At 43.7% G+C, this 26,621-nt stretch overlaps 2 protein-coding genes across 9 annotated transcripts; one reads left to right on the forward strand and one right to left on the reverse strand.

Annotated features, from left to right (window-relative positions):
- Nucleotides 1–2,787: 2,787 nt before the first annotated feature.
- Ttc9c (tetratricopeptide repeat domain 9C) lies at nucleotides 2,788–14,285 on the reverse strand. Of its 7 annotated transcripts, none has more exons than XM_006230988.5 (5): nucleotides 13,573–14,285; nucleotides 13,236–13,332; nucleotides 12,903–13,151; nucleotides 9,469–9,651; nucleotides 2,788–5,286 (listed from the first exon to the last, which is right to left on the reverse strand). In XM_006230988.5, exons 3-5 carry the CDS (start codon nucleotides 13,138–13,140, stop codon nucleotides 5,192–5,194), a joined length of 516 nt encoding a protein of 171 aa, XP_006231050.1. In that variant the 5' UTR covers nucleotides 13,141–13,151; nucleotides 13,236–13,332; nucleotides 13,573–14,285; the 3' UTR covers nucleotides 2,788–5,191. The 7 variants fall into 7 exon arrangements, with proteins under 7 accessions (XP_006231050.1, XP_006231047.1, XP_006231049.1 ...); XM_006230985.5 differs by having other exon boundaries at nucleotides 13,508–14,179; XM_006230987.5 differs by lacking the exon at nucleotides 13,236–13,332 and having other exon boundaries at nucleotides 13,573–14,179.
- A 365-nt stretch (nucleotides 14,286–14,650) lies between these two features.
- Hnrnpul2 (heterogeneous nuclear ribonucleoprotein U-like 2) lies at nucleotides 14,651–26,569 on the forward strand. Of its 2 annotated transcripts, NM_001305220.1 has the most exons (14): nucleotides 14,651–15,275; nucleotides 17,448–17,583; nucleotides 17,875–17,951; nucleotides 18,452–18,591; nucleotides 19,106–19,196; nucleotides 19,293–19,405; nucleotides 19,799–20,062; nucleotides 20,324–20,446; nucleotides 20,785–20,913; nucleotides 21,610–21,778; nucleotides 24,759–24,959; nucleotides 25,874–25,947; nucleotides 26,213–26,320; nucleotides 26,442–26,569. In NM_001305220.1, the coding sequence occupies exons 1-14, from the start codon at nucleotides 14,744–14,746 to the stop codon at nucleotides 26,520–26,522; spliced, it is 2,238 nt and encodes a 745-aa protein (NP_001292149.1). In that variant the 5' UTR covers nucleotides 14,651–14,743; the 3' UTR covers nucleotides 26,523–26,569. The 2 variants fall into 2 exon arrangements, with proteins under 2 accessions (NP_001292149.1, XP_063120498.1); XM_063264428.1 differs by lacking the exons at nucleotides 25,874–25,947; nucleotides 26,442–26,569 and having other exon boundaries at nucleotides 14,673–15,275; nucleotides 26,213–26,296.
- The last annotated feature ends 52 nt before the right edge of the window (nucleotides 26,570–26,621 follow it).

Here is a 26,621-nt window from a genome sequence, read left to right on the forward strand (position 1 = left end):
GCATGGGCTCCTCTAGGCCTGAGGTTATGGATGGTTGTTAATCACCATGTAGATGCTGAGGATTGAACCTGGATCCTCTTGAAGGACAGGAGGGAATCAGACTTCTCCAGTCCCAGAAGTAGTGTTCTTAATCTCTTGAGTGTATGGCTTTGTTCTCTTACCTTGTCACCTCTACATTGCACCTAGAAAGATCTTTGGTTGGCTGTTTTGACAACAGACACTGTTGTCACAAAAAGTGCCAAGTATTGGTAACTAGAACTTTTTGCTTATTTGTGAATTGAATTGAGTTATCTGAAGATAGAAACCGGTGAGAGAAAACAATATATCCTGTAGGGAGGGACTTTGACAGGAGCGAAGAACCTGTGGAGGTACTGAAATGACAGTTACTTGAGAAAGCGAAGGCAGGAAACCCCATAAGGATCTTACAGTCATCTAATCTTAGGCCTTTACTTCTAATGTGCAGGGCTGGAGATGACTGATTACCTAGCCTGAGACCCTAGGTTTAGTCCCTAGTACTCCAGAAAAGGAAGTTAAAAGTGTGATAACAGCAGCCTAGAAAGCATAAAGAACTCAGTAAAGTTATACAGGCAGTTGTTAGCAATAGAGAGTGAAAAACACCCAAAAACTGGAGTTTGTGAAGTGTTGAGATGGGATGAGGGAAAGAGCTCAGTGTAATGGAAGCAACTATCCAGTCTGTGAAGGGTGGAGCTGTAGAATAGAGAAGCCGGTGTCCTCTCTTGCACATAATGCAGATCAGACAGGAAGGGAAACCAAAAAGGTCAGAGTAAGACAAACTTCCTCTGTCTCTTCCCCTCCTCTGGAGGTGTCATACTCAGAGCTACTGAGCTACTGCTGTTTCTGACATAGAAGGGGACTGAGCTGAACAGCAAGGATTTGGCCAAAGAAAGCTCCCTTGTGGGAAGCAAGAGGTTTTGGGGTTTTTGTGTGTATTTTCTGTTGTTTTGCTGCTAAGAAAACTCTAAAGTCGAAAACAAGTCCAATGGCAGCCCCTCCTTAGTCCCAGCTACTTGGCAGTTGGAGGCAGCAAAAAGGAAGACCCCCATCTTCTCCAGGATGAAAAATGAACTGTATACCAGTGACACTCCTTCTCCGCTTCCTTCTGGTTCTGGAGACAAGGTCTCGTGTAGAGCTGTCTGGTACTGAACTTGGTAAGTAGCTGAGGATTACCTTGCCCTGCTTCCTGATCCATTTGCTTTTAAATCCCCAAGTTCTGGTAGTTTAGGCATATACTACTATGCCTACCTCCTTGGGTCCTGTCCTTTGAGACAGGGTCTTACTATGTACACCAGGCTAGCCTAAAACCCAAGATCTGCCTTAGCCTTATCAGTACTGTGATTACAGGATATACAACCAAGGCCAGCTCACATTCCTTATATTAACCATCTTCCAATCTTGTTTATGCAAATGAGTTACTGCCTTAATTCCTCCCAAGACGGCAAAGTATAGGTATAAATAGTAAAAGCTGTTCTAGGCAAGCGCAACACCATCTTTCCATCTTTCCTACAGTAATTATCAAAATGCCTGTTAGAATCAGCTGCCTTCAAAAGGGTAGGTTTTACGGTTATTGATTTCTCACTTAAAAGGTGGAGGGTGGGGTTGAAAAGAATACGCTGTCTTTAGAATATCATTTCCTCAAAGTAAAGAGCAGTGTCCTTATGCAAAGGATGTAGTTTCTCTAGACAGCCTGAGTAATAGTCACTACTGGGTTACTCAGGTCATAGCCTTTGGCCAGTACTTAGTTGACAAGTCAGAGGGCCAGAGTCTAACTCAGTGGGAGAGTACTTGCCTAGCATTCATAAGGCCCTAGCACAGAAGGAGAAAGAAAAAGAACCCATGAATAAGTAAATACACCTTCATTTTTAAAGGCAAGTGACTGGAACTTGCCAGTAGTTTTAGTTTCTTGGAAGGCTCAGGCTGATTCACTTGAGCTCAACAGATTGGGCTAGCCTGGGCAACTTAGGAAGAACCAGTGTGTAAAGATAGCCTAGTGGGGCTGGAGCGATGGTTCAGCAGATTAAAAGCACTGACTGCTCTTCCATGGGACCCAATCTCAATTTGCAGCACCCACATGGCAGCTCACAATTATCTGTAACTCCAAGGTCTGACACCCTCACACACTGACATACCACAAGCAGACAAAACACTAATGCACACAAATAAAAGATAGCTGGTGTGCAGGTTTGTGCTTATAATCCTAGCACCTAGGAGGCCAGCACAGGAGGACTGCTATGAGATCAAGGGCAGGCAAGACTACAGAAACATTAAAAACTGAAATTTATATTAAAATAATTTTTGGGCGAGTTAGGCAACAGAAGAGTTAGCTTAGCTCTACTGCAAAGCTAATCTGTACCAACCCTCACATTGACTAAACACTAACACAGATAATATGTATCTAGAACTTGAGGTGAAACTATGAAGAGAGTGGGTCTCATTTGGGAAATATGGCCTCAAACTGCCCTTTATGTGTGTCCCTTCACATAGAATTTCTCTTCCCTCAAAATTTTCAAATCTTGTTGGAAATGCTTAAAGCCTGGTAAAGCTAGGACCCTGTTCCCTCCACAAACTTCTGAACATAGATATTTAGGGATCCTCTGAGGCCAATTCACAATGTCAGCTCATCAGACCTCTTCAAGACCTATGTCAGGTTTGGTTTTATTGTTCTGTGCCTTAAAGTGTCTGTTGGAAACTGAGCTTCATAATAAGAACTGACACTATGCTACCTCTGAGGAAGGCTGAGAAATTGATCAACAAAATACATTTCTAAGATGCATTTGTGAATATCAGCTTTATTTTTTTCTCATTGATGTAGTGGATAGCTTCCTTTAACATCAAATTTTTACACAACAACCAGGAAGCAAAACCAGCTTTGAAGAAGTGAAGCATGCAAGATGACAATGATTTTAACTAATTTTTCAAAGCATGGGAAACAGACCATTCGACCATTCAGGCAGTCATGGCACAGGAACCTCAGCAACCAGGTTGTGCAGTGGGCAGAGAGCGGACCTAATTGACTTCGGCTAGACAAGTGGATATTTATATATCAAGGGGTAGCGTTGAGATTATACATGGAAAATTACTGAGTAGAAACTTCAAATGGGTTTCTAACAATGTGACAGGATTCACAATCCATCTGAGGTTTTTTTTTTTTTTGTTTTGTTTTTTTGGTTTTTTTTGGTTCTTTTTTTCGGAGCTGGGGACCGAACCCAGGGCCTTGCGCTTCCTAGGTAAGCGCTCTACGGCTGAGCTGAATCCCCAACCCCCCATCTGAGATTTTTAAGACATGATCTTGTTAGATAACTCTGGCTAGTCTGGAATTCAGTATATAGCCCAGACTGGCCAGGCAATCCTCCTGCCTCAGCCTCCTGAGTGCTGAGATCACAGACATATGCTAACCTTAGCAGTTTAAGACATTTGGAAGATAAAATAGTCTACTTTACTTAGTTCTGTCCTTGGATTTTTTTTTTTTAGATTTGGTAGAAAACCTTTTATCTTGTTGGATGTATTATTTAAATTATGGGGAGGAACAAAGAAGTGTAGAGTACTAGGAGTGTTTCAGGTGTTATTAATAACTAGTTGATCCCATCCCAAGAACTTATTTGGCTTATGATTATATGATGGCTAGAGACACATGCTTATTATCTCTACTTATAAAGGTAGAGGCCTATTATGTGGTCCTAGCTACTAATTGGCATCCATGACATAAACACAATCCAGAGTAAACAGAATGACAAAGCAGCCACCAATAGATGAAATGCCAGAGGCAGGACAACCCTAGATTTGTACCCATAAGTGACACAGCTTCTTCAAGGGTTCTATCAGGTGCTTCCAAAACACTAAGTAATAAACAACTTCCCTTGTAATGTCTTTCCTCTGTGAGGCCCTGAGCTCCTACAAGACAGAGTGACAGCTGAGAAGGAAACAGTTCTACCATGCTTTATTACGGTACACTTTCAAGAAGGAATGCCTTTCAGAAAAGTGAACACACTTTAGAAATGTATCTAGTAAATATTAAGATATGGCTAGCCAGTGCTACACAGAGAAATACTTTCTGAAATGCAAAAGAAAATACTGTGGGACTAGCTGTGTAGCTTGATGACAGGATGCTTGCCTAGTATGTGCAAGGTGGGTTTAAACTCCAGCACCATATATAAACACACACCCAGGGAAAACTCACCAACACTGGGGTTCCTTCTTGGCACAAGGACAGAGTTAGTAAATAGTCTTAACTATTGAAGTGCTAAAAACAGGGTTTCATGTATCCCAGACATTCATTCCAGAAGTTTAAAAAAAAAGAGAGAGAATAAATTAATGACAAACAAGTTGTACTATGTCCATGATCTGAGTTCAAGTAACAGCAAGAACTAGAAATTACGAGGGAACAAAGCAAACCAAAAAAACAGAAAGGGGAATTAAACAAGATCTGGCTGGCCTTGAATTTGTGACTGTCCCAGACTCCTAAGTGCTTGAACTGCAGGCGTGTACCATCATGCCTGCCTAGAAAGAAGATACTTTTATGGGGGGAAAAACCGGAATGTGTCTGAAATATTAAAGGAGTATAAGAGATAATAATTTAAATAACAAAAGTTTGATTCTTTTCTTGTTAGTTGGTTAGTTTTGCAGCACTGGGGAATCAAACCCAGGGCCTTATATATGCTAGGCAAGCCATCTAACATTGAGCTACACTCTTAGCCCTAAAATTATTAATTGAAATCTTTAATATAAATGTACTCGGGCTCAATGTATAATTATCTTGTTTACATATATCCATATCCCAGTAGGAAAAGCAAAGGCATCTGAGGAAACAGCAGAAGATTCCTTCTGCCAATCCTTGCTGTCGCATCCTTCACTGGCCTCTGCTCTGTGTCTGAAAGTGTCTAACATCTCAGTAAGTCTACGCCACAAATAGAGTCAATTCCACCCACAGTTGATGAATGCTCTCTAGTCTACTTCTCCAGGCAAACATGGATTGAAAGCCATTCAAATATACTATGGGACATACAATAAACGATGCAGATGGTCTAAGTAGCAAAGAGCTGTGCAGAACAGGAAACAATGCAAATCCACCTGGGTCAGAGGTAAAGGGTGAATTTCTCTTGCCGAGGCTCAGATTCCCTTGATGGGTCTTTACTTGTCCACTTGAGTTCAAGTTGAGAAGCATCCTTTTTCTTCACTAAGCAAACATGCCCAGGTACAGCTGTTTCTCTTTCCTATGGTAGCTGCTGAGTTCTGACTGTGTCAACTGGAGGTACCGCCGGACATTGGCGTCTTCAAAGACAATGGAGAAGACATTTACAGACAGACCATAATGACCAGAATGTACCAGAGAGCACTGTTAACACTCCTAGTTATTTTAGTTCTCTAAACCTGGAATGTATCATATACAATAGTAAACTCTATTTTTAATGCCACTGTGAGTTGTTATCATTATTTATTTATTTATTTATTTTTTGGAAGGACTCCTGTAGCCCTTGCTGGCTTTGATTTTGATCTGTACTAGAAAATGGCCTTGAACACTTGATTCTTTTGCTTCTACCACCAGACCCACCTTAAAACTGTGAATTAAACAAACAAGGGGCTGGAGAGATGGCTCAGCAGTTAAGACCATGGACTGCTCTTCCAGAGGTCCTGAGTTCAATTCCCGGCAACCACATGGTGGCTCACAATTTGTAATGGGATCTGATGCCCTCTTCTGGTTTGTCTGAAGACAGCTACAGTGTACCACAAACATAAAATAAGTAAATAAATCTTTAAAAAGCAAGCAAACAAAACCTGTATAGGGTTAGGGTTGGTTTGTTTGTACCTGGTCTCAAATTCATGGTCTACTAACTTCTACCTCCCAAGTGCTGCAATTACAGACACACAAGAGCATGCTTGGCTTTATTCAGTGATGGGATCCAGGCAAGAACGACATGATATTCAGTGTTAAACCAACAACACAGAAATGATCTTACCATCTGCTTCAGTTTCCTTTCTGTACTGAAAACTGAGTGCCAAATCTGACATTCTCCCAATCGGGAGCTTCTCTTTTCAGGGCACACCTGGAGCTAGCTGAGCTAAATGATAAACTATCTAAAGCAAAGGCCAGCTCCTGTCTAAATGATAAACTATCTAAAGCAAAGGCCAGCTCCTGTCTAAATGATAAACTACCTAAAGCAAAGGCCAGCTCCTGTCTGGAGAGCATGCTGAGCCACAATGACCAAGTTCATTTACAGGGCTCCATTAACCCACTCTGGAAAAGGCAGGGGCTTTAAAAGCAAACTCCTAAGTGGTATAGTGGTACATATCTGTACTCTAGCACCCGGAAGTAGAAGGGAAGAGGACCAAATGTTCAAGGCCAGCCTGTGCTACAAACTGAATTTGAGATGAGCCTAAGTTACAGGAAATCCTGTTTCCAAAGACACAAAGACACACACACACACACACACACACACACACACACACACACAGAGAGAGAGAGAGAGAGAGAGAGAGAGAGAGAGAGGAGAGACAGAACAAAAAGAAAAGTTCCTAAAATCCCCATTATAGTAACACAATTCCAGTACTCAGACAGCCAAGTTCAATCCAGCTTGAGCAATAAATAGGGCTCCAGGCTGGCCTGGGCAGTATGGTGAAATTCTGTCCCACAAAACTCCAAAATAGATAACTAGTTAATTTAACTTACAAGGACATGGATGCAGTACCTGCTAAGTGTAACGTTCTGAGTATAGTTCCCAGCAGCAAAACAGAAAAGGGGGTAGGGTGGTAGTGGATATTTTACACAAGCAGAATAAACCAGCTAGGGTGTCACAGGGGTAGAATATTTGCAGGCCAGGCCTAAGTGTGATCTATAACACAGCAAAATGAACAGAAACAGGCTTGTGTATATATAAACCATTGACCTATAGAGCTGGTACCGGGAATATTAATGAATATGCCTGTTTAAACTTAAATATTCCTAAGGATATAGACAGGACTAATAGTTGCTTTCCTGTGGAAACAAGAACACAGGAGTATTCTGTATGAGGTAATAAACTCCTGTAAAGCTAGCACTCCTCAGGGAGGCTGGCACTAGGGATGCAGTTGCAGGCTAGGGAGAACCCTGTCTCAACAAAACCATGGACTAGTAAAATGTCTCAGTATGGAAAGGCATTTGCTGTCCAGCCAGGCTTACGAGCAGAGGGAGTCCAGAACCCATAGTGGAGAGAAGCAATTCCTACAGGCTGTCCTCTGGCCTCCACATGTGCTGTGGCCTGTGACCACCTCAACCTCCACCACATACAAAATAAGTAAAAAACAACAACCAAAAACATACCCTCAAAATTCCCACAGAAGTGAAAGACTTGTTCATGTGCACACCTTTATGTACCTAAATTTTCTTAAATATATGTATCGCCACCACCCAGGAAATGCTATAATTTTAAAATAATGTATTAATTCTGAGAATTTTACACAATGCATTTTTATAGAATTTTTTTTAACATTTATTTATTTATTATGTATACATCATACAGCTTTCTGCCTGCATGTATGCTTGCAGGCCAGAAGAGGGCACCAGACTGATTATAGATGGTTGTGAGCCACCATGTGGTTGCTGGGAATTGAACCCAGGACCTCTGGAAGAGCAGTGCTCTTAACCAGTGAGCCATCTCTCCAGCCCTACACAATGCATTTTAATCCATGCCCCTCCCCCTGCCCCCAATCTCCAACTCATCCCAGATCTATCTGGCTGACTCCACCCTCCCTGACACCCTCCCCATACAAGTTTGAGTTTTCTTCTTCCTCAACTCCAACTAGTCCCGAGTTTGAGTTGACCAACCACTCTTGGGTATGGGGCCTGTCCTGGAGTGTGGCTGACCTACAACGGGATCACCTCATTATGGGAAACTAACTCTCCCTCTTCTAACAGCTATCAAGGGCCAAGAGCTCCTCAGCTGAGAGTTTCAGACCACCTTCCCTGCTCCTTCCTGGGACTTATTATCTATCTTAAAAACAGTTAAAAACTAGGGCAGGAGGGGCTGGAGCGATGGCTCAGCAGTTAAGAGCACTGACTGCTCTTCTAGAGATCCTGAGTTCAATTCCCAGCACCACATGGCGGCTCACAACCATCTGTAATGGGATTTGGCATCCTCTTCTGGTGTGTCTGGAGACAGGGACTGCATACTCATATATATAAATAATTCTTTTAAAAAACAATAACAACAACAAAACAAAAACTAGGGCATGAGAGATGGCTCAGCTATTAAGAACACTTGCTGCTCTTACAGAGGACCTAGGTTCAGTTCTGGCACCCATATGGTGTCTCATTACAGTTTCAGAAGATTAAATGACTGCCTTTTCGGCCCAAAGGCACCAGGCACACATATGGTGCACAGCTATAGTGTTGGAACACAGTCCAAGAATGAAGTGTGAGGGGAGGAATTCTGAGTGCTGTGAGAAAACTCCAAGAAAATAAGACGAGTATTGTGATCTCAGTTTCTTCAAAAACAAGGAATTGCTCTTGGAATGTGCTTTTGCGCCCTCCTAGGCTGGTGGACAGGAGAGCGTTTACTTTAAATCACTCACTACAGCAGGCTATTACTGTGTTTATGTGCCTCAGTGGAAAATACATGGGTTTCTGCCACATGTGGCTCGTCCTTGTAATTGAACACCTTACTCATGTGATTCTTCTTAGCCCTCAGAGTATAAATTGTTTAACACTCTTAGTGAAGGTAGCTACTGAGTGAAATTTCAGTGACCTCATTTTTTAGGTCCCACTCTTCCAGGTCCACACACCAACAAAACGGTAAAGAGTACATAGGTGGTGAAACACTGGTATACTTAAAAATAGGTCTTAAAAAAAGAAAGAAAACCCAATAAACTGAAAAAGTTAAACTAAAGCTGCCATTTCATGGGTTACTACCTCAATAGGTTTTTCTGGTTTGCTTTGTTTTGTCGGGACAGGGTTTTTCTGTGTAGCCCTGGCTGTCCTGAAACTCACTCTGTAGACCAGGCTGGCCTAAATCTCAAGAGATCTGCCTGCCTCTGCCTTCTTCTACGTGCTGGGATTAAAGACATACGCCACCACTACCCAGAATAAGAAAGTTTTATTTTGAGACAGGGTCACCTTCAGACTCCCTGTATAATGAAAGGACACTGATCCTCTTGCCTCTACCTCCCAAGTGCTGCTGAGATCACAGGCGTGCACACCACATCTGCTTCTTATGCAATGCACACCGAGGATTGAAATGTACACACACACACACACACACACACACACACACACACACACACACAATCTCCATCCATCCTGACCCCTTCTGTTGGATTTGCAATAGCTGTAGTGATAGGTATGTGAATATAGTGACACAAGAGTACAGTGTGTAATGTCAGACCACAGCAATTAGCACTGTCATTTTAATCACTGATCACTTCTTTGCACTGACAATTTTATATATCCTCATCTCCTTAACGTCCCTTTCACTCACTCACCTTTAGGTTGCCTATTGACAGCAGCCAGCAGGTAGTGTCGAGCCTGGTCATAGTCCTGCAGATGGAAGAAGGCTACTCCAGCCCGATACAAGGCCTTGGCATTCTCGGGTTGTCGCTCTAAGACTTTCTGACTGTATTCCCTCACTCGTTCGTACTTCACTGGCTCCATCTGGAGGAGACAGGCTAATGGGCCAAGGTAAAAGGAGAGATAAGGAGGGCTTATTACATAGGAGGTTCCACTGCCCAGCTCAAGGCATTCCCCAATATTTATTTATTCAACCAATGCTTAAGTGTCTCCCAGATCCATACCCTCATCTAGAAACTAGAGATATAAAAGTTTTGGCTGGCAAGCTGGGTCAGTGGGTAAAGCCTCTTGCTACCAAGGTTGATGACTTGCATTTGATTCCTGAGAAAGAGAAGTGACTCATACAAGTTTTCTTTTGACATTCACAACGTGTGTAACATGTCATGCTTGAGTATGTGTGCATACACAATAAACACAAAGTTTATTTATTTCATTTTGTGTGTCTGTATATAAATCTGGGTCATATGCACGCAGGAGCCAAAAGTGGTCATGAGAGGTGTCAGGTCCTGGAACTGGAGTTACAGATGACTATGAGCTGCTGTGTGGGTGCTAAACCAGACTCAAGTGCCCCGCAACAGCAGTAAGGACTCTGTAACTGGTAGACCATCTCTGCAGCTCCCATACTTCTTCTTCTTCATCATCATCATCATCATCATCATCATCATCATCATCATTAATTTAAACTCTAACATGGCACAGTGGTACATACCTATAATCCAAACTCTTAAGAGGTAGAGGCAGGGGGATTAAGAATTCAAGGTTCTCCTCGGTATGGTGGTTTGAATGAGAATGGCCCTTGAAGTTTCATATGTTTGAATTCTTAGTCATCAGAGAGTAACCCTACTTGAGATAGATCAGGAGGCGTGGTGCTTCGTTGGAGGAAGTGTGTCACTGGAGATGGACTTGGAGGAAGCAACATTCAAGACAATGTTCTGCCTTAAAGGATGGTTGTGACTCAGTAGACTATGCCTGGCATATTTAAGCTCTGAGTTCAATCTCCACAACCACCAAAAATAAAAGTAAAGGGGATGCAATGATGACTCAGTGGTCCTCTCACAGAGGACCCAAGTTTGCTCTCTAGCACCCACATTGGATGGCTGCTGTAACAGTGGCTCCAGGGAATTTGATGCCCTCTTCTGGACATCATAGGCATCTGCCTTGACAAGTGCACATACCCAGAGACACTTACAAAAGGACACAACAAAATCATGTACAGGTGGCAGAGATTCAGGTATAACAAAGTCATTAACAAGCCTGAAATATGTTTCCATCCCTGCTACAACACCCCTAACCAAGCAGGCTTTACATGGGGATTCTCCACAGATCAATTAATCCAGCACTTTAGCTTCAATATTTCAACTGATAACTAGTTTACCAAGCACAGAGTATGATCAGATATTAAAGTAGGAGCAAAGAGTAAAGAGAACAAGGCAGGAATCTTGATGATTTTATGTTTGTGTATACACACACACACACACACACACACACACTCTCTCTCTCTCTCACTCACTCACTCATATATGTATAAGTGTTTTGCCTCTCTTTTTGCATGTGAACTATGTGTGCCTAGAGCCTGAGGAGATAAAAAGGGATGGGGCGGGGGGATCATATCTCTTGGGGCTCAAGTTACAGATAGTTGTAGGTCACCATGTGGGTGCTGGGAATTGAACTCTGATCCTCTGCTAAAGCATCCAAGGTCCGAGAGGGCTTGATGGGACATCTCGTCATGTGTTGAGATAAATTTCATGAGAAATATCTCTCAGTGATGCCTCCCATTAGAGGGGGCGGTGTGTTGGTTGAGGTAGGAAAGCCAGCAACAACCCATGAAACAAAGGAGATTCTTTTCACTGACATTACAAGGAAGCGGTCTTAGAGAGGAGGGATCTGTTTTAACAGCTTAGTGATGACACTAGATAAGATGTAATGCACTCAATCCTATTGTCCTAACCTACCTTTGGGCCCCAGCTTTGAGGCAGGATTTTACCAGCTTAGGGAAAGTACTCTAGGATATAAGGCTTCACTGATTTCTATTGACAAGCAACTGAGATCAAGCAATGATTAAATATGGCCATGGCACCACAAAGTGGGAAGTATACACAAACTAACGAAATTGTAAATTACACGGTGAAGAAAATAAAACTGCTCCAGAGTAAGAAAGATTAAACTGTTGCTTGATTACTGAAGACTTCTCTAAGAAAGTTGATCTTTGGCAAATTCCTTAGTACATTTTCTGGGGTGTTTGTTTGTTTGTTTGTTTTTTCTTTTCTTTTTTTCGGAGCTGGGGACCGAACCCAGGGCCTTGCGCTTCCTAGGTAAGCGCTCTACCACTGAGCTAAATCCCCAGCCCCACATTTTCTGTTTTTTAAAGGGCACAGAATCTTTTTTTTTTTTTTTTTTTTTTTTTTTGGTTCTTTTTTTCGGAGCTGGGGACCGAACCCAGGGCCTTGCGCTTCCTAGGTAAGCGCTCTACCACTGAGCTAAATCCCCAGCCCCAGGGCACAGAATCTTGCAATAAACATTGAAGCTCTGGGAATTAAGACTGTTTGGGTGTAATCTTAAATCTACTTGTTATTAGATATTGACAGCTTCCTTAGACTAGTCTGAAAGAACTGTTGACACTTAGATCATTGGGTAGTGACCTAAACACCTGATATTCTATGTCATAAACGGCACATCTACGAGTCCTGTGTAACCATCCTTTCTTAAATGGAACATCCCCAGGACTATGACTATTTCCACTTTTCAATTTATTCTTACTTGTTTAAGATAGGGTATCACCTTCGGTCCCCAGCTCCGAAAAAAAGAACCAAAAAAAAAAAAAAAAAAAAAGATAGGGTATCACCACCACACATCACAGGCTAGTCTGGATCTCAAATTTGAAGCCATTTTTCTATCTGGACTTCCCCAGTGCTGAAATTCCAGGTGTTAGCAACGTTTCTCTAGATAAACCCACTGGTAGGTCCCCCCCCCCCCCTTTTAGGTCCTCTAAATCCAGACATCTGGGGTTTAGAGCCCAGCAAGTAGTAATTTCACAAACTCTCCAGGTGAGATTTGAGAAATCCTGCCTGCTTTAAGAGTACTCTACAGATTGGAAACAGGTTTCAACTCATTGCTAAATAACCAGGTGGCATCGGAAAAAGAACATCTTCCGATGTTCGCAGGGTTTCCCGATTCTATCTTCTTTGTTGGTTTTGCTTTTTGAGGCAGGGTTTCTCTGGGTAGCCCTGACTGTCCTGGAACTCGCTCTGTATTCGAACTGCCTCTACCTCCTGAGTACCGAGATTAAAGGCAGGCGCCACCATTGTGATATTGTCCTGATGCTCTGCCCACCCTCCAGTCCCACACGTACCAGCTAGGTTGTTGTAGCAGTCGGTCTGGATGGTGTGCAGTATGTTCTCCTGCTCCGGTGTAAGCGCTGGGCCCTGAGGTCCCAGATTGGGTATAGGGGAAGGCAGACTTGGGTCCAGACCCCGCAGCTGAAGAAGAGCTCGATGGTACCTACTCACAGCATCTCGGTACTTCCCTTCCCGGTAGCGCTGGTTTCCTTCCTCCTTGTATAGCTGAGCCTCCTGAAGGCGCTTCTCCATGACTGTTGGGACTGTTAAATGAAAGAGAAACTGAGGGAATAGTGTTGGGACCAAATTATTTGATTAGGGCATCGATTTTGTAAGCAGAAAATTACCCTCCTTCAAGAGGCTCGCAAGGATTTGAGCTTTGCTGTTTTTACTAGTCCCATCTATCTTACGGTGGTAGTTTTCAGTTTCCAGAAGTTCCGCAAACTAAAAAAAGGAATGATGTGAGGGTAGTGAAGCCATAGAGCAAATGAGTTCCATTAGAAGAGATCCCGGCGTGATTATAGACTCTAGGAATATTCAAAGGCCCGGACTAAACGTTCGAAGTGTGTGACCGCCCGCAAAATTCATTTCCTTCTTTCTCTGAGGCACACCCCCTGACCTGGAAGAAGATGGAGTAGGCGGGAACAACTGAAACAAGTCAAAAAGGCTTCGCTCCTTTCCAACCTTTTTATTTGTCCTTATCCAACAAACATTTGCTGATGGTTCTGCTGTTATTGAGGAACCGAAGTGAGTGAGGCCTGAGTCTCCAGTCCACAGGTGAAGAAAAACAGGCCGTAAGTACCGTGCCCAACAACAGCGCCACAGCAGAGGCCCAAGCCCGGAAGACTCCTCCAGGAATTCGGCCTAAGTGCAGGAGCACTGAGAGGAAAAGAGCAGACTGGCCAGCAGTTTAGCATCTAATGGGGCGCGCGCATTGCGTCATACCACCCAATCAGAATGGAGTCTAGAAAAGTAATCCCGCAGAACCGGCCCCGCCTCCCCAGCGGACCAACCCGGAAAAAAAAAATTCCCGGCTACTTCTCCAATAGGAAAAAAAGCTGCACGATATCGGATGGCCAATCAGAGCAACAGACTACGATTCAAGCTGGCCAATGAGAGAGGGAAAGGGTGAGGTTGGCGCCTCTGTTGCTGGGTAGATGTTTAAGCACAGAAAGAGGTCCCGACATTGCTCTCTCTCCCTCGGTGCTGAAAAGGTCTTTACTGACTAGCTACGAAAACCCTGCACTACCCATCCCTCCAGCTTGTCTTCGGTTACTAGTCTCAGAAGTAGCAGTCAAAGAATAAGTAAAGGAGGACATCCAGTAAGACCTAAGGTGCTCCGGCAATTGGGAGCAGGCAGGAAGTAAGAGACGTGAGGAGGGCGGGGCCCTGGCGCGACTGCGTAGAGCCTACAACTGAAGTACGGAAAGAGGAGCGCGCGCACGCTTCCGTGCTACGAGGCACTTGAGCCACAGCCAGCCTCAGGCCTCGGTGCGGCTGCGCGGTTATGTCGCCTTCGCTGATTGGCCCGGATCTCTAAGAGGAGGGAGGAGGAGTGAAGGAACTCTGTCGTCCTCGGCGCGCACTACCCGGCAGTGGAGTACTGAATGTCTCGGAAGCTGCTCCTCGCTGTCTTGTTTTGGGCTCAGTGAGCCGAAAGGGGCAGGGCAGGAGGAAGGCGACACAAACACGCCGCGAAAACAGCGCGGTCTCTGCCTCTGTGTGCGTGCGCTTGCTAGCGCGGGCTCAGTGCTGGCGCGGGAGGCGGAGGCGGGCGGCGGCGCCTGCGCGGTCGGGCTCGGTCGACAGTTCGCAGGGGAGGAGGCGGCGGGAGGCGGAGGAGGCGGCGGCGGCGATGGAGGTGAAGCGGCTGAAAGTGACCGAGCTGCGGTCGGAGCTTCAGCGGCGGGGCCTGGATTCGCGCGGCCTCAAAATGGATCTGGCTCAGCGGCTTCAGGAGGCACTGGATGCTGAGATGTTGGAGGACGAGGCTGGCGTTGGTGGGGCCGGGCCCGGCGGGGCCTGCAAGGCGGAGCCTCGGCCTGTGGCCGCGTCGGGCGGAGGCCCGGGCGGGGACGAGGAGGAGGACGACGAGGAGGAGGAGGAGGACGAGGAGGCGCTGCTTGAGGAAGAAGACGAGGAGCCACCACCTGCTCAGGCTTTGGGCCAGGCCGCGCCGCCGCCTCCGGAACCCCCGGAGACGTCAGCCATGGAGGCCGAGCCCGAAGCTTCCGACATACCGGCGGAGGCCACGGCCGGGTCAGGTGGGGTAAATGGTGGCGAAGAGCATGACAACGGCAAGGGGGAGGAAGACGGGCCGGAGGAACGGAGCGGAGACGAGACTCCCGGATCCGAGGCACCGGGTGACAAGGCCGTAGAGGAACAAGGTGAGGAACTGGCAGCAGAGCCCGGCTCCAACCTGCCGGGTGCGTCTCGGATCTAGCACCCCACCCTGCACCACGCTATCTGATTCCTTGTTTGCACTTGCCCGAAAGTGCACTGTTCTAGTGGCTGATGGGTTTCTCCCGGGAAGGTGGCTTTCATCCACTGCCCATCTTTTTGAGGGTTTGGACGTCTTGTCTCTCCGCTGTTTGCAGGAGGGAGGTTCCTGCCTAACGTGGTTCCTTGGTGTTAGTGGATGGGTGTGTGTGTGTACCTGGTGTGTATTGGTGTATTGCTTTCGGACTACCTGTAGATCAATCTTCTGGTGCCCACCCCCACTTTGGCTGAATACCTTTTGCCGAAAATATGCTGGAAAATGTGGCGATCTACAAGGGACCTCAGCCTTCAGCCTACCTGACAGTTCGTTCCTTACCTTAAAAATGTTAAGCAATAAACAGTCCGTGAAATGCTGCTCTGTCAAACCTACGTTAGTCCTCAAAGAGACTGTATATCTAACCTTGTCCCTTCCTGCTTAAGCGGTAGGAGACAGTGTGTGTGTGTGTGTGTGTGTGTGTGTGTGTGTGTGTGTGTGTGTGTGTGTGTGTGAGAGAGAGAGAGAGAGAGAGAGAGAGAGTGAGTGAGTGAGTGTCTCTTGGGTTTAATCATTAACTAGCAAAGAGAAACTCTTAGGCTGGTAACATTTTTAGTAATATGTTAGTTACTTGACTGGGGCTTTTTACTTTGTCCCTGTTGTGTTTTTATTTTAATTGTCCTGCCCAGTCTGTAAATAAGCATATTTATACACTTATTCTACACTGGAGCCTTTAAGGCTCCTAACTTCCTGAGCTGAAATGATTGAGGGATGCTTGTGGTACAAGATTTGTGGAGACTTCCCACAGGAGTTAATGACCTTTATCCTTTTGAAATGTGTGCATGGTTAGAGCTAATCTATAGAGTGTCTTTCAGAGGAAGGAGAGCTGCTTCTGAGTCTACTTTCAAATAGGGGGATTTGTTTGTTTGTTTTGCCTTAGGGCTTTTTGTACTGTTTTTTGTTTTGGCTGTTAGTACTATAAAGTTGAAATGTATTCACAAAGTATAGCGTTTGGAGTTTTGTTGTGTCTGATGTCCTGGGACCGAAATCCTATTACGTAACTCTTAATTTGTGTTATCCCAAATAGCAGATAAAAAGCATTGAAGGATAAGGGAGAGTTTTAGTGGAATTGTTACAAACACGTAAGCCTACAAAACATTAAAGCCTAAGAAAAAACTTCATGTGTTTCCTTGTAAAGAGTGTTGCTGCCAAGTTTGGTGTCACAGGCCTTCAATGCCAGCACTTGAAGGCAGAGGCAGGCAGATCTCTGTTTTAGGCCAGTCTGATCTAAATAATGAGTTTTAGGACAAGCAGAAACTACATAGTGAGACCCTGTCTAGAAAAAAACAACAGTAGCAAAAAAAGAATGTTACTAAATATACAACACCACCTTCCTGCCCCAAACTCCATGCAGTAAAGATGCAGTGTTATTTATGGGTTGCTTGTGACTTAAGAGTTTCTCTGGGTTCAAGTTCCTATTAAAAATACACCTGTCATTGTAAGGCCGTGCATTTTAACGTAGAAAAGGTAGTCTCTTAAAGAAAATGTGAGGGTTCTGTGTCACGTAGCTGCTGAAAAGTGCTAGAAAATAGTCCTTAAGTACTTGCCATGAGAATCGAAATTCACCTATTGGAGTAGATAAATATAGAATCAAAAAATTGCCCAAGGGCTGGAGAGATGGCTCAGTGGTTAAGAGTACCCACTGCTCTTCCAGAGGTCCTGAGTTCAAATCCCAGCAACCACATGGTGGCTCACAACCATCTGTAATGAGATCCGATGCCCTCTTCTAGTGTGTCTGAAGACAGCTATGATGTATATAATAAGTAAATAAACCTAAAAAAAAAAAAGAAAAGAAAAGAAAAATTGCCCAATTTAATTAGCCCATGGTGGTCTTCCCTCCATCTCACCCACCCCACCCCCCGCCCATCTTAACCAATAATTTTGGAAATAAAACATGGGTATAATAGGAACACTGTCTCAATCATATAGCCTCATTTTCCTTAAGTTTACTCAGAGTCTCTTAGTTCTGAGCTCATTCTATGCTCCAAAATAAAAACTACTGATTTTCTTTCCCTCCCTTTTGTAGGAGATGACCAAGATAGTGAAAAGTCAAAACCAGCAGGCTCAGATGGTGAGCGGCGGGGGGTAAAGAGACAGCGGGATGAGAAGGATGAACATGGCCGAGCTTACTATGAATTCCGAGAGGAGGCTTACCACAGCCGGTGAGGGAAACACTCCCTTGATGGGAGTGTCTGCTCTGCTTTTGGTATCCCTGTTGTTGATTACAGTGTGGAAGGAGGGGTGGATTGAAAACTGGACTAGGTCTTTATAGGCATAAGTTTTAGAGTAAATAAATCTATGATGGAAAATCCTATTCCCTTTTCTCATTGACTGAAAGAAACTGTCTGCTGGAATTTGATAATTCACTGATAGTTTAAAAGGACAGTGCCACACAAATAACTCAAAGAGAAGGTAGCTTTGATTATATTGCATTTACTCTCCTCTACCTGTAGCTCAAAGTCCCCACCACCTCCAGAAGAAGAAGCAAAAGATGAAGAGGAGGATCAGACGCTTGTGAACCTGGACACGTGTATGTATGAAGCAGATTGCTGTGGTTTCTGAGCAAGGGCTTTGTTGTGTATGTCAGACTGGCTTCCAACTTGTGATCCTCCTACATTAACTCTGGAGTGATCTAGAAATGATTTTTAAGAGTAAAACTTCATAGCTTGGGTACTTGGACAGTATATATATCCATTTGCTCAGCACTTTTCAGAATTGAACATTGTAGTAAATCAGCTGCATCTTTCTTTCTTTTTTTTTTTTTTAAGATTTATTTATTTTATTAATAGATGGCTGTGAGCCACCATGTGGTTGCTGGGATTTGAACTCAGGACCTCTGGAAGAGCAGTCAGTGCTTTTTTTTTTTTTTTTTTTTTTTTTTGTTCTTTTTTTTCCGGAGCTGGGGACCAAACCCAGGGCCTTGCGCTTCCTAGGCAAGCTCTCTACCACTGAGCTAAATCCCCAACCCCGCAGTCAGTGCTCTTAACCACTGAGCCATCTCTCCAGCCCTGCATCTTTCTTTCTTAACAGATACCTCGGATCTCCATTTTCAAATAAGCAAAGACCGATATGGAGGCCAGCCACTTTTCTCAGAAAAATTCCCTACCCTTTGGTCTGGGGCAAGAAGTACTTATGGAGTAACAAAGGGAAAAGTATGCTTTGAGGCCAAGGTAAGTCATTCTTCTTTTTTTTTCTTTTTTTCGGAGCTGGGGACTGAACCCAGGGCCTTGCGCTTGCTAGGCAAGTGCTCTACCACTGAGCTAAATCCCCAACCCCGGTAAGTCATTCTTGAAAACCATGTATTAATTTAAACTGTGTATTAGACTCCTATCAGCATTTCATTAGTTCAGAAAAGGGTACCCTGCTTGAACACACCCTTTACACTGAACAAATCAGCCCTTTTGACTTTGTTTTATTGTGTGTTTTATGTGTTTTATCTAATGGATCTTGGTGCCTTGTACAGTTAGGCACTTGTACCTCTGCGCTATATTCCCAGGCCCACAACTTTGGTTTAAGTTTGGTAAAAGTTCTTTTTCTAGTATTAAGCTGAGGTGGGTGGTTGGTTTTTGTTTGTTTGTTTTTCTTTTCCACTTTGTATACAAATCTTATCTCTGTAACTCAGACTTTGTACTTGCATTTATTATAGAATTTAAACCTAAGAGTTCATTTTTTTGACTTGACCAGGTAACTCAGAATCTCCCAATGAAAGAAGGCTGCACAGAAGTCTCCCTCCTTCGAGTTGGGTGGTCTATTGATTTCTCCTGTTCTCAGCTTGGTAAGGTTATTTTGTAACTTCTTGTTTGTGTTTGTTACCATGTTGCTTACTCTGTGGAAACTTTGCAGATTGGTAATTGATTGTTGCCTCTTCTAGGTGAAGATGAATTCTCCTATGGTTTTGATGGAAGAGGACTCAAGGCAGAGAATGGGCAATTTGAGGAATTTGGCCAGACCTTTGGGGAAAATGATGTTATTGGCTGTTTTGCTGTAAGTGTTCCTGAAAATTGTGGATTTGTAGCAAAGGGTAGATAAAAGACTAAGAGTATTCAGCTATGCTTCCTACCAACTGCTGTCTTTTATGTATTTGATGCGTTGCTTGGTTATTTGAGATGTGCAATAGCCCCAGCATTCACTTATTTGCTTATTTCTACATTTATTTGTGGGGAAGGGTGCATATCAAAGTGTATATGTGGAGGTCAGAACAGTTTTCTCCTACTTTGTGGGCTCTAGGGACTAAATTTATGATATCATACATGGTGACAAGTGTCTTTACTCTCTGACCCATCTGTCCATCCTCCCAACATTAAAAAAAGCGGTAAGACTTCATTTTCCTTAATACCTGTCAACCTGTAAGTGCTCTTGTGCTTTTTGTCCTTGTAGAATTTTGAGACAGGAGAAGTTGAACTTTCCTTCTCCAAAAATGGAGAAGACCTGGGTGTGGCATTCCGAATCAGCAAGGAATCTCTAGGAGATCGAGCCCTTCTACCCCATGTCCTTTGCAAAAATTGTGTCATAGAATTAAACTTTGGTCAGAAGGAGGAGCCCTTTTTCCCACCACCAGAAGAGTTTGTGTTCATCCATGCTGTACCTGTTGAGGAACGTGTGCGGACTGCAGTCCCTCCCAAGACCATAGAGGAGTGTGAGGTATGCAGACGTATAGGGTTCATGCTTTAGAAGAGTGGTGGATATGTGCTTTCAAGTGTATTTTAAAATTACTGTCAAACTTAGATAGGGAAATTATTTTCTATAGAAAATTGGGTTTTGGGGTTGGGGATTTAGCTCAGTGGTAAGGCCCTGGGTTCGGTGCCCAGCTCCGAAAAAAAGAAAAAAGGAAAAAAAAAAAAAAAGAAAATTGGGTTTTATAAAATCAATTTTTTATTTTATTTCTGTTTCTTTTACTTGCAGGTGATTCTGATGGTGGGACTTCCTGGATCTGGAAAGACCCAGTGGGCACTGAAATATGCAAAAGAGAACCCCGAGAAAAGATACAACGTCCTGGGAGCTGAGACTGTGCTCACACAAATGAGGGTCAGTTGCTGAGGGGTAGTGAGGGATGGTTAGTCCGCTGCGGTGTCTGCCGTAGAGACTGCAAGTCTCTGATAGCCTTTTCTTCGGGATGGAGGGTGTCTTTGAAGTGTGTGAGAACAAAGATGCCACACACTGCCAGTGTGTTAAGATATGCCCCACCCTTCCTGGATTGTCAAATTTCTGCAAACATGCAATCTGGAATAAATCCAGGTTTTTTGGAAGTGACTGATACAGGAAATTGACAGTGTGATGAGTTCATGTGACCCTTGTAGAATTTGAACAGTGACTTTTAGATGCCTGACCTTGCTGTGTAACTCTTTGTATTTCTCACTCATCAGATGAAGGGGCTTGAGGAGCCAGAGATGGACCCCAAGAGTCGAGACCTCTTAGTTCAGCAAGCCTCCCAGTGCCTTAGTAAGCTGGTCCAGATTGCTTCACGGTCAAAGAGGAACTTTATTCTCGATCAGGTATGCAGACATTTCAAGAGGAATCTGGTTTTAAAGGAGTTCCAGGGGCTGGGGATTTAGCTCAGTGGTAGAGCGCTTACCTAGGAAGCGCAAGGCCCTGGGTTCGGTCCCCAGCTCCGAAAAAAAGAACCAAAAAAAAAAAAAAAAAGGAGTTCCAGAGATGAAAATTTTGTATCTTTTTTAGAGTCAGACTGGGATACACATGTAGAACTGATTTATGGAATAGACTCAGGTTACCTAATGACTGTCTGCTTGTGAGTTATGTAATGTATTTGAACTTACATGGTTTACTGAAAGTGTCTGGACTCAGATGATAGGGGGAGGGAAGGAGATTTGGATTCATTCATTTATTTCATTGAATTCCTCAATCCTGGCTTACTTATATTTTCAATCTTGGCCAAGACTTTTACCTCTCTAACTTCAGTTTTCCTGATATGTGAAATGATATTTGCCAAGTAGTATCTCAAAAATCAAGGGAGAGCTGGGATTATAGCTCAGTGGTAGAGCAGTCTCTAGTATATGCAGAGTCCTAGGTTTGATCCTGATTACCACAAAGCAATAATACTGAGTGATTATTATTAAAGGAAATTGTGTATTGACTTCTAATTCGATGCTTCAGTTATAGAAGATAAAGTATTCTATTGTAAGTTGAGTTATGACCTTTATCCTTAAACACATTATTACTCCTATTACTAGTGTAATGTGTACAACTCTGGCCAACGAAGGAAGTTATTGCTGTTCAAGACCTTCTCCAGGAAAGTGGTGGTAGTTGTTCCTAATGAGGAAGACTGGAAGAAAAGGCTGGAGTTGAGGAAAGAAGTGGAGGGAGATGATGTGCCTGAGTCTATAATGCTGGAGATGAAAGGTGGGCTAAAATTTCATGGATTAGAGAATCCATTCCTTGGTTAGTGCAACCCTGCTAGAACCTCTTATCACCAAGAGGTTGACTCTCCACATCTAAAATGACATTTAAGAGCAGTTTAATGGATTCAACCACTGGATAAACTAATGAAAGGGTATAAATATCAGTTCCTGGTACATGCTCGTAATCCCAGCACTTGAGACATTTTCAGGAAAGAAGATTATGAATTAGGAGAGACCAGCCTGGATGGCACAGTAGCACCATATCGTGGGTGGGAAAAAAAGCAGGGTGATACATGCCTCTAATCTCAGTACTTGGGAGATGAAGGCAGGAGGATATGGAGTTGGAGGCTCGGCTGAGCTAAATGAGATACTATCTCAGAATGGAAGGATGACAAATGAGATGTTTAAATCCAAACAAGATATTTGAAATGAAGGAAGGACTTGAATCAGTTATTTATTAAATAAATACTTATCTGTCCAGCACTGCCTAGTCATTGGGAAATATCAGCATATGGAATGAAACCACTCATAACTAAAATGTTAAAATTAAGATTGATATTCCATGAAAATGGCAAAGATGATTGTTAGGGTTCAAATTAAATTACAGTAGTGATAGAAGTTGTCTTTCTCCCATGCTTTGATTTCTGGTATGCTAATAGGTTTATGCTTTGTTTTCATTTTTGCTTTAATTTCTTGATTTGATATTTGCCGGAGTGTACTGTCCTTTCAAGACAGTGTTAACTGTGTTGATGGTCTTGCTTTGTGTCCTTCTCCTTAGATCATATTTTTCATCATGTTATCTTTAGCTTATGGCACCCCACTTACCCTGTGAACTGCTGCTGGCTCTGGAAACTCAATTCCCACATCTATGATCTGGAGCATCTGAATTTATATAGAATTAATTATACCATCCCCTGGCAAATAGTCAGGCACTTGGAGGAATTTAGTGCAGTTTTATAAACTAGCGATAACTGGATTCATCTGAGAGTCATAATTGAGATAAAATTCACTATGGCACAGTCTATGAACTTGCAGTCCAGAGACAGGCAGATGAGGTACTTGGCCACCGTGTATAACTGATAAACAAGAGACCTTTACTGGCAAGTAGATGCTTTTAGCCTCTTTGGGTAACTATCTGTGTATATGGAGTGGGTTTTGCTGGGAATTGTACATGCACACTTGGCCTTGTACATGCAAGGCAAGTGTGATCCCCCACCTATACCCTCAGCCCCAGCTTGAAACTCTAATCATGTTACTTCTTGGCCTGGCGTGGGTGGTGCTTGCCTTTGATCCCAGCAGAGGAAGAGACAGTTATGTCTTTGTGAACTTGAAATCACCCTAGTCTAGACAGGAAGTTATAGGTCAGGCAGGCTACATAGGACCACATTCTTCTCCCTCACTCCCTCTCTTTAAGTTTACTTATTTTATTTCTGTATTTTGCCTAATATATGTATATGTATTAAATGTGTGCATGGTGGTACCCTTGGAAATTGGACGACGGCATCAGAGCCTCTGAACTCCATTTAGAGATGATTATGAGCCACCGTATGGGTGCTGGGAACTGAACCTGGGTCTTCTACAAGAATAAGAAGATGCTTTCAACTACTGAGTTATCTCTCCCGAGACTTAAGTTTTTATCTAAGTAACACTGAAACTCTCCGTTACATTTAACCTGTGTTCCTTCAGTCCTGGTAACTCACTGCAAATTTATTATGGCTTACTTAAGAACTTGTAACTCTAATTCACACATCTCGTGCTGTTGAATTTAGGGAAAAGGAAGTTTGTGTTTAGGCATAGTAGCACTTGTCTAGCACTCAGAAGGCTGAAGCAAGAAGATTGTTGCGAGTTCTAGGTCATCCTGGGCTAAATAAACAGATCCTGCCTTTACAAAAGAGGAAAAGTCATGGTGACACTTGCCTGTAATCTCAGTGCTTATGAGATTGGGAACAGGAGGATCAAGATCATCGTCAAGTGTATAAGGGAATTCCAGGCCAGCCTGGCTTACATGAGACTATGTCCCAAAAAAGCAGTTAGTTTGATTATTTGAGGGTGAGCTGGTATGATCCTAGCACATTTTAGACAGAGCATTACTAAGTTAAGATTTAAAAGTGTTAGGCTTGGGTTGCTGTGATGAACAGACCTGTTGTTCTATTACTTGTGGGGAGGGTAAGGCAGGAGGATCTTGAGTTTGAAGTGGGCACAATTTGCATAGCAAGCGAAAGTCCAGCCTGAGTTATACATACTAAAACTATTATAACGGGGGGGGGGGGCTGAATAGAGAAGCAAAGTATGGTAGCAGCAGCAGCTATAATTGTAATCCCACTTTGCAGAAGGCAAGAAGCAGAAAGGGCCATTACTCACCCTGAGATGCATGAGACCTTATATCCAAAAAACACAATTGCTACCTGGCTCAGCCCTTCACAAGGGCTTCATAAGTATGAAGCCTGGAGTTTCGATCCTAATACTCACAAACCCAGATAGCAAGCCAGGAACCCTGTGTACTTCTGAAATCCCACCACTGAGCAGGGCGCCAGCAGAAGAATGGTGAACTCTAGATTCTGTGAAGGAATAGTGTGATTTACATATACTATTAATAACTATTATAAGTTGGGCCTGGTGCATCTTTTATCCCATCAGAGAGCTAAGTCTCTGAATTCGAAACCAGATGTACATAGTGAGACAGTAGAAAGCTCCTGTCTCAAGAAATAAATAATAACTGTGAGTGTTGGCTCATAACTGTAAATGCTATTCCTGAAGGAGCAAGAAGCTAAGGCAATTAAGGCTAGCTAGCCTTACAACTAAGTGTCAAAATGGGATATAGCTCAGTGAGAGAGCACTTGATGGACATTTATTTACAAAGCCCTGATGTGATTCCCCCAAACCACCAAGAACTAAAGTATACTTCCTCTGGTAGATTTTCATGCATTCTTACCCTGTCTGTGCACTTTCTAGGCCCACAAGCTTCTCTCTTATTCTTATAGCCAACTTCTCTCTGCCTGAGAAATGCGACTATATGGATGAGGTGACATATGGGGAGCTGGAAAAAGAGGAAGCTCAGCCCATTGTTACTAAATACAAGGAGGAAGCAAGGAAGCTGCTGCCCCCCTCTGAGAAGCGGACAAACCGCCGGAACAACCGCAACAAGAGAAACCGGCAGAACCGAAGCCGAGGCCAAGGCTATGGTGAGTCCTAGACACCTGGCTGCCCACAGTGAGCAGCCTCCCTGATGAAGTTTACTTCTTCTTGTGCCCTTTACCCCCTGCTTCGTATGCTTTCCCCATAATCTTTCAGCCAGAAGACAGTTACGGTGGGGCAGAAATGTTTCCTTGAAACAGTACCGTGCCTCATCATGTGCCTAGCTTCCATGCCAGCCAGCACGTTGATTCCCTACTTCAGTACAGTCTTAATGATGCACAGTGAGGTCTAAGTCTCATCTTAAGATCTCTTGATGCTTTATCAACTCAATCCAATTGGGCAAACAAAAGTGAATGCATTCTTCCCTCATTTTAGAGTATTAGTTTCTAGTGGAATTAATTTTCCCTGAGATTGTCTAGTTAGTTAAATCCCCAGTGTATATTTATAATTGTTTCTTTTTTTTTAAAGTATGTGTTTATGTGTGTGCAACTGTAAGTCAGTGGGTGGTTAGTGCTAGCTGTGTCTTAGACACCAGGAATAACTGGTTGCTAGCTTTGAGTAATGCAGATTTTGTTTTCTTTCTGTACAGTGATGGGTATAGGCTATATGACACCTCAGATCCCTTTCTGGGCTGAGAGTCTAATCTTGTGAATGGCAGTTTTTATTCATATTTATAACTCTGCCATGTATCCTTTTGTCATCTAAAACGTTTTTACAGGATTTTGGGAGCTTCAGAAGCAGGGTGGCTTTGTTTTCTTGTGTCTATTCTTGTGCCCTCCCCTCTCAGACTCTTTTAATAAAGGATCCTGGCTGGTACTTTAATTAACAGGGTGTGAGCCTGGCCAGAGCAAGCCCCTCCTCCCCTAGTATTGCCTTTGGCTCCAGCTTTTTGATTTCCACTCAGATGTGGAGCCAGGACCCCATGCCAGCTGTCTGAGCGCCCTCTCCATTTCTCTTCCAGTGGGCGGGCAGCGCCGAGGCTACGACAACCGGGCCTACGGGCAGCAGTACTGGGGGCAGTCTGGAAACAGAGGGGTGAGTGCAGCTCTCCTTCTGCTCCTCCCTCTGGGCTGTGAAGCCATTCCTATTGACTTGGGGGAGCAGAGGGGTTTGGGCTGTTTTCTTAGGGCTTTAGGGTTTTGCCCACTTACTATGTTCATCTGGAAAAATTTAACCTGGGAAAAGAATTTACCCTGCTTATAGTGTCTAGATGAAATATGTCTTGTTCAGTAATGGGAAACTGGGGTTATGCTTCTGAAGACCTATATACATCACCACTCCTCTCTCTCTCCTTCCTCAGGGCTACCGTAATTTCTATGATCGATACAGGGGTGACTATGAACGATTCTACAGTCGAGATTATGAATACAACAGATACAGAGACTATTACAGACAATACAACCGGGATGTGAGTATTATCTTGGAGTAGATTGAGGGTGAAGGGGACGGGACCAGCTGGATGAGTGGAAGAGTACTCCTCATCCTCAGCCAGCTCTGGCTCTAAGTGATGGGGTTTCCCTCTCTTCTAGTGGCAGAATTACTACTACCACCACCAACAGGACAGAGACCGATACTACAGGAATTACTACGGTTACCAAGGGTATCGGTGAAGCCCCTGCTGTTTTCGCCTGTCAGCCATGAAGCTGAGTCTCTGGGGGGGGGTGCCAGGCACCCCCCAAAACACAACCAAGGAAAACAGGGGCTGTCGG

The sequence above is a fragment of the Rattus norvegicus genome, chromosome 1 (assembly GCF_036323735.1).
Source record: "Rattus norvegicus strain BN/NHsdMcwi chromosome 1, GRCr8, whole genome shotgun sequence".
Classification (NCBI taxonomy): Eukaryota; Metazoa; Chordata; class Mammalia; order Rodentia; family Muridae; genus Rattus; species Rattus norvegicus.

Bases quoted from the DNA above. Each gene is read 5' to 3' on its own strand.
- Ttc9c (XM_006230988.5), bottom strand. From the start codon at position 13,140: ATGGAGAAGCGCCTTCAGGAGGCTCAGCTATACAAGGAGGAAGGAAAC. The intron at 9,652-12,902 runs GTACGTGTGGGA...TTGGCCCATTAG, and splicing joins CTGCTACAACAACCTAGCTG to CCTGTCTCCTCCAGATGGAG. The intron at 5,287-9,468 runs GTGAGTGAGTGA...TTGTCTTTGAAG, and splicing joins TGTCAATAGGCAACCTAAAG to ACGCCAATGTCCGGCGGTAC.
- Hnrnpul2 (NM_001305220.1), top strand. From the start codon at position 14,744: ATGGAGGTGAAGCGGCTGAAAGTGACCGAGCTGCGGTCGGAGCTTCAG. The intron at 15,276-17,447 runs GTGAGGAACTGG...TCCCTTTTGTAG, and splicing joins CAAGGCCGTAGAGGAACAAG to GAGATGACCAAGATAGTGAA. The intron at 21,779-24,758 runs GTGGGCTAAAAT...TTATTCTTATAG, and splicing joins TATAATGCTGGAGATGAAAG to CCAACTTCTCTCTGCCTGAG.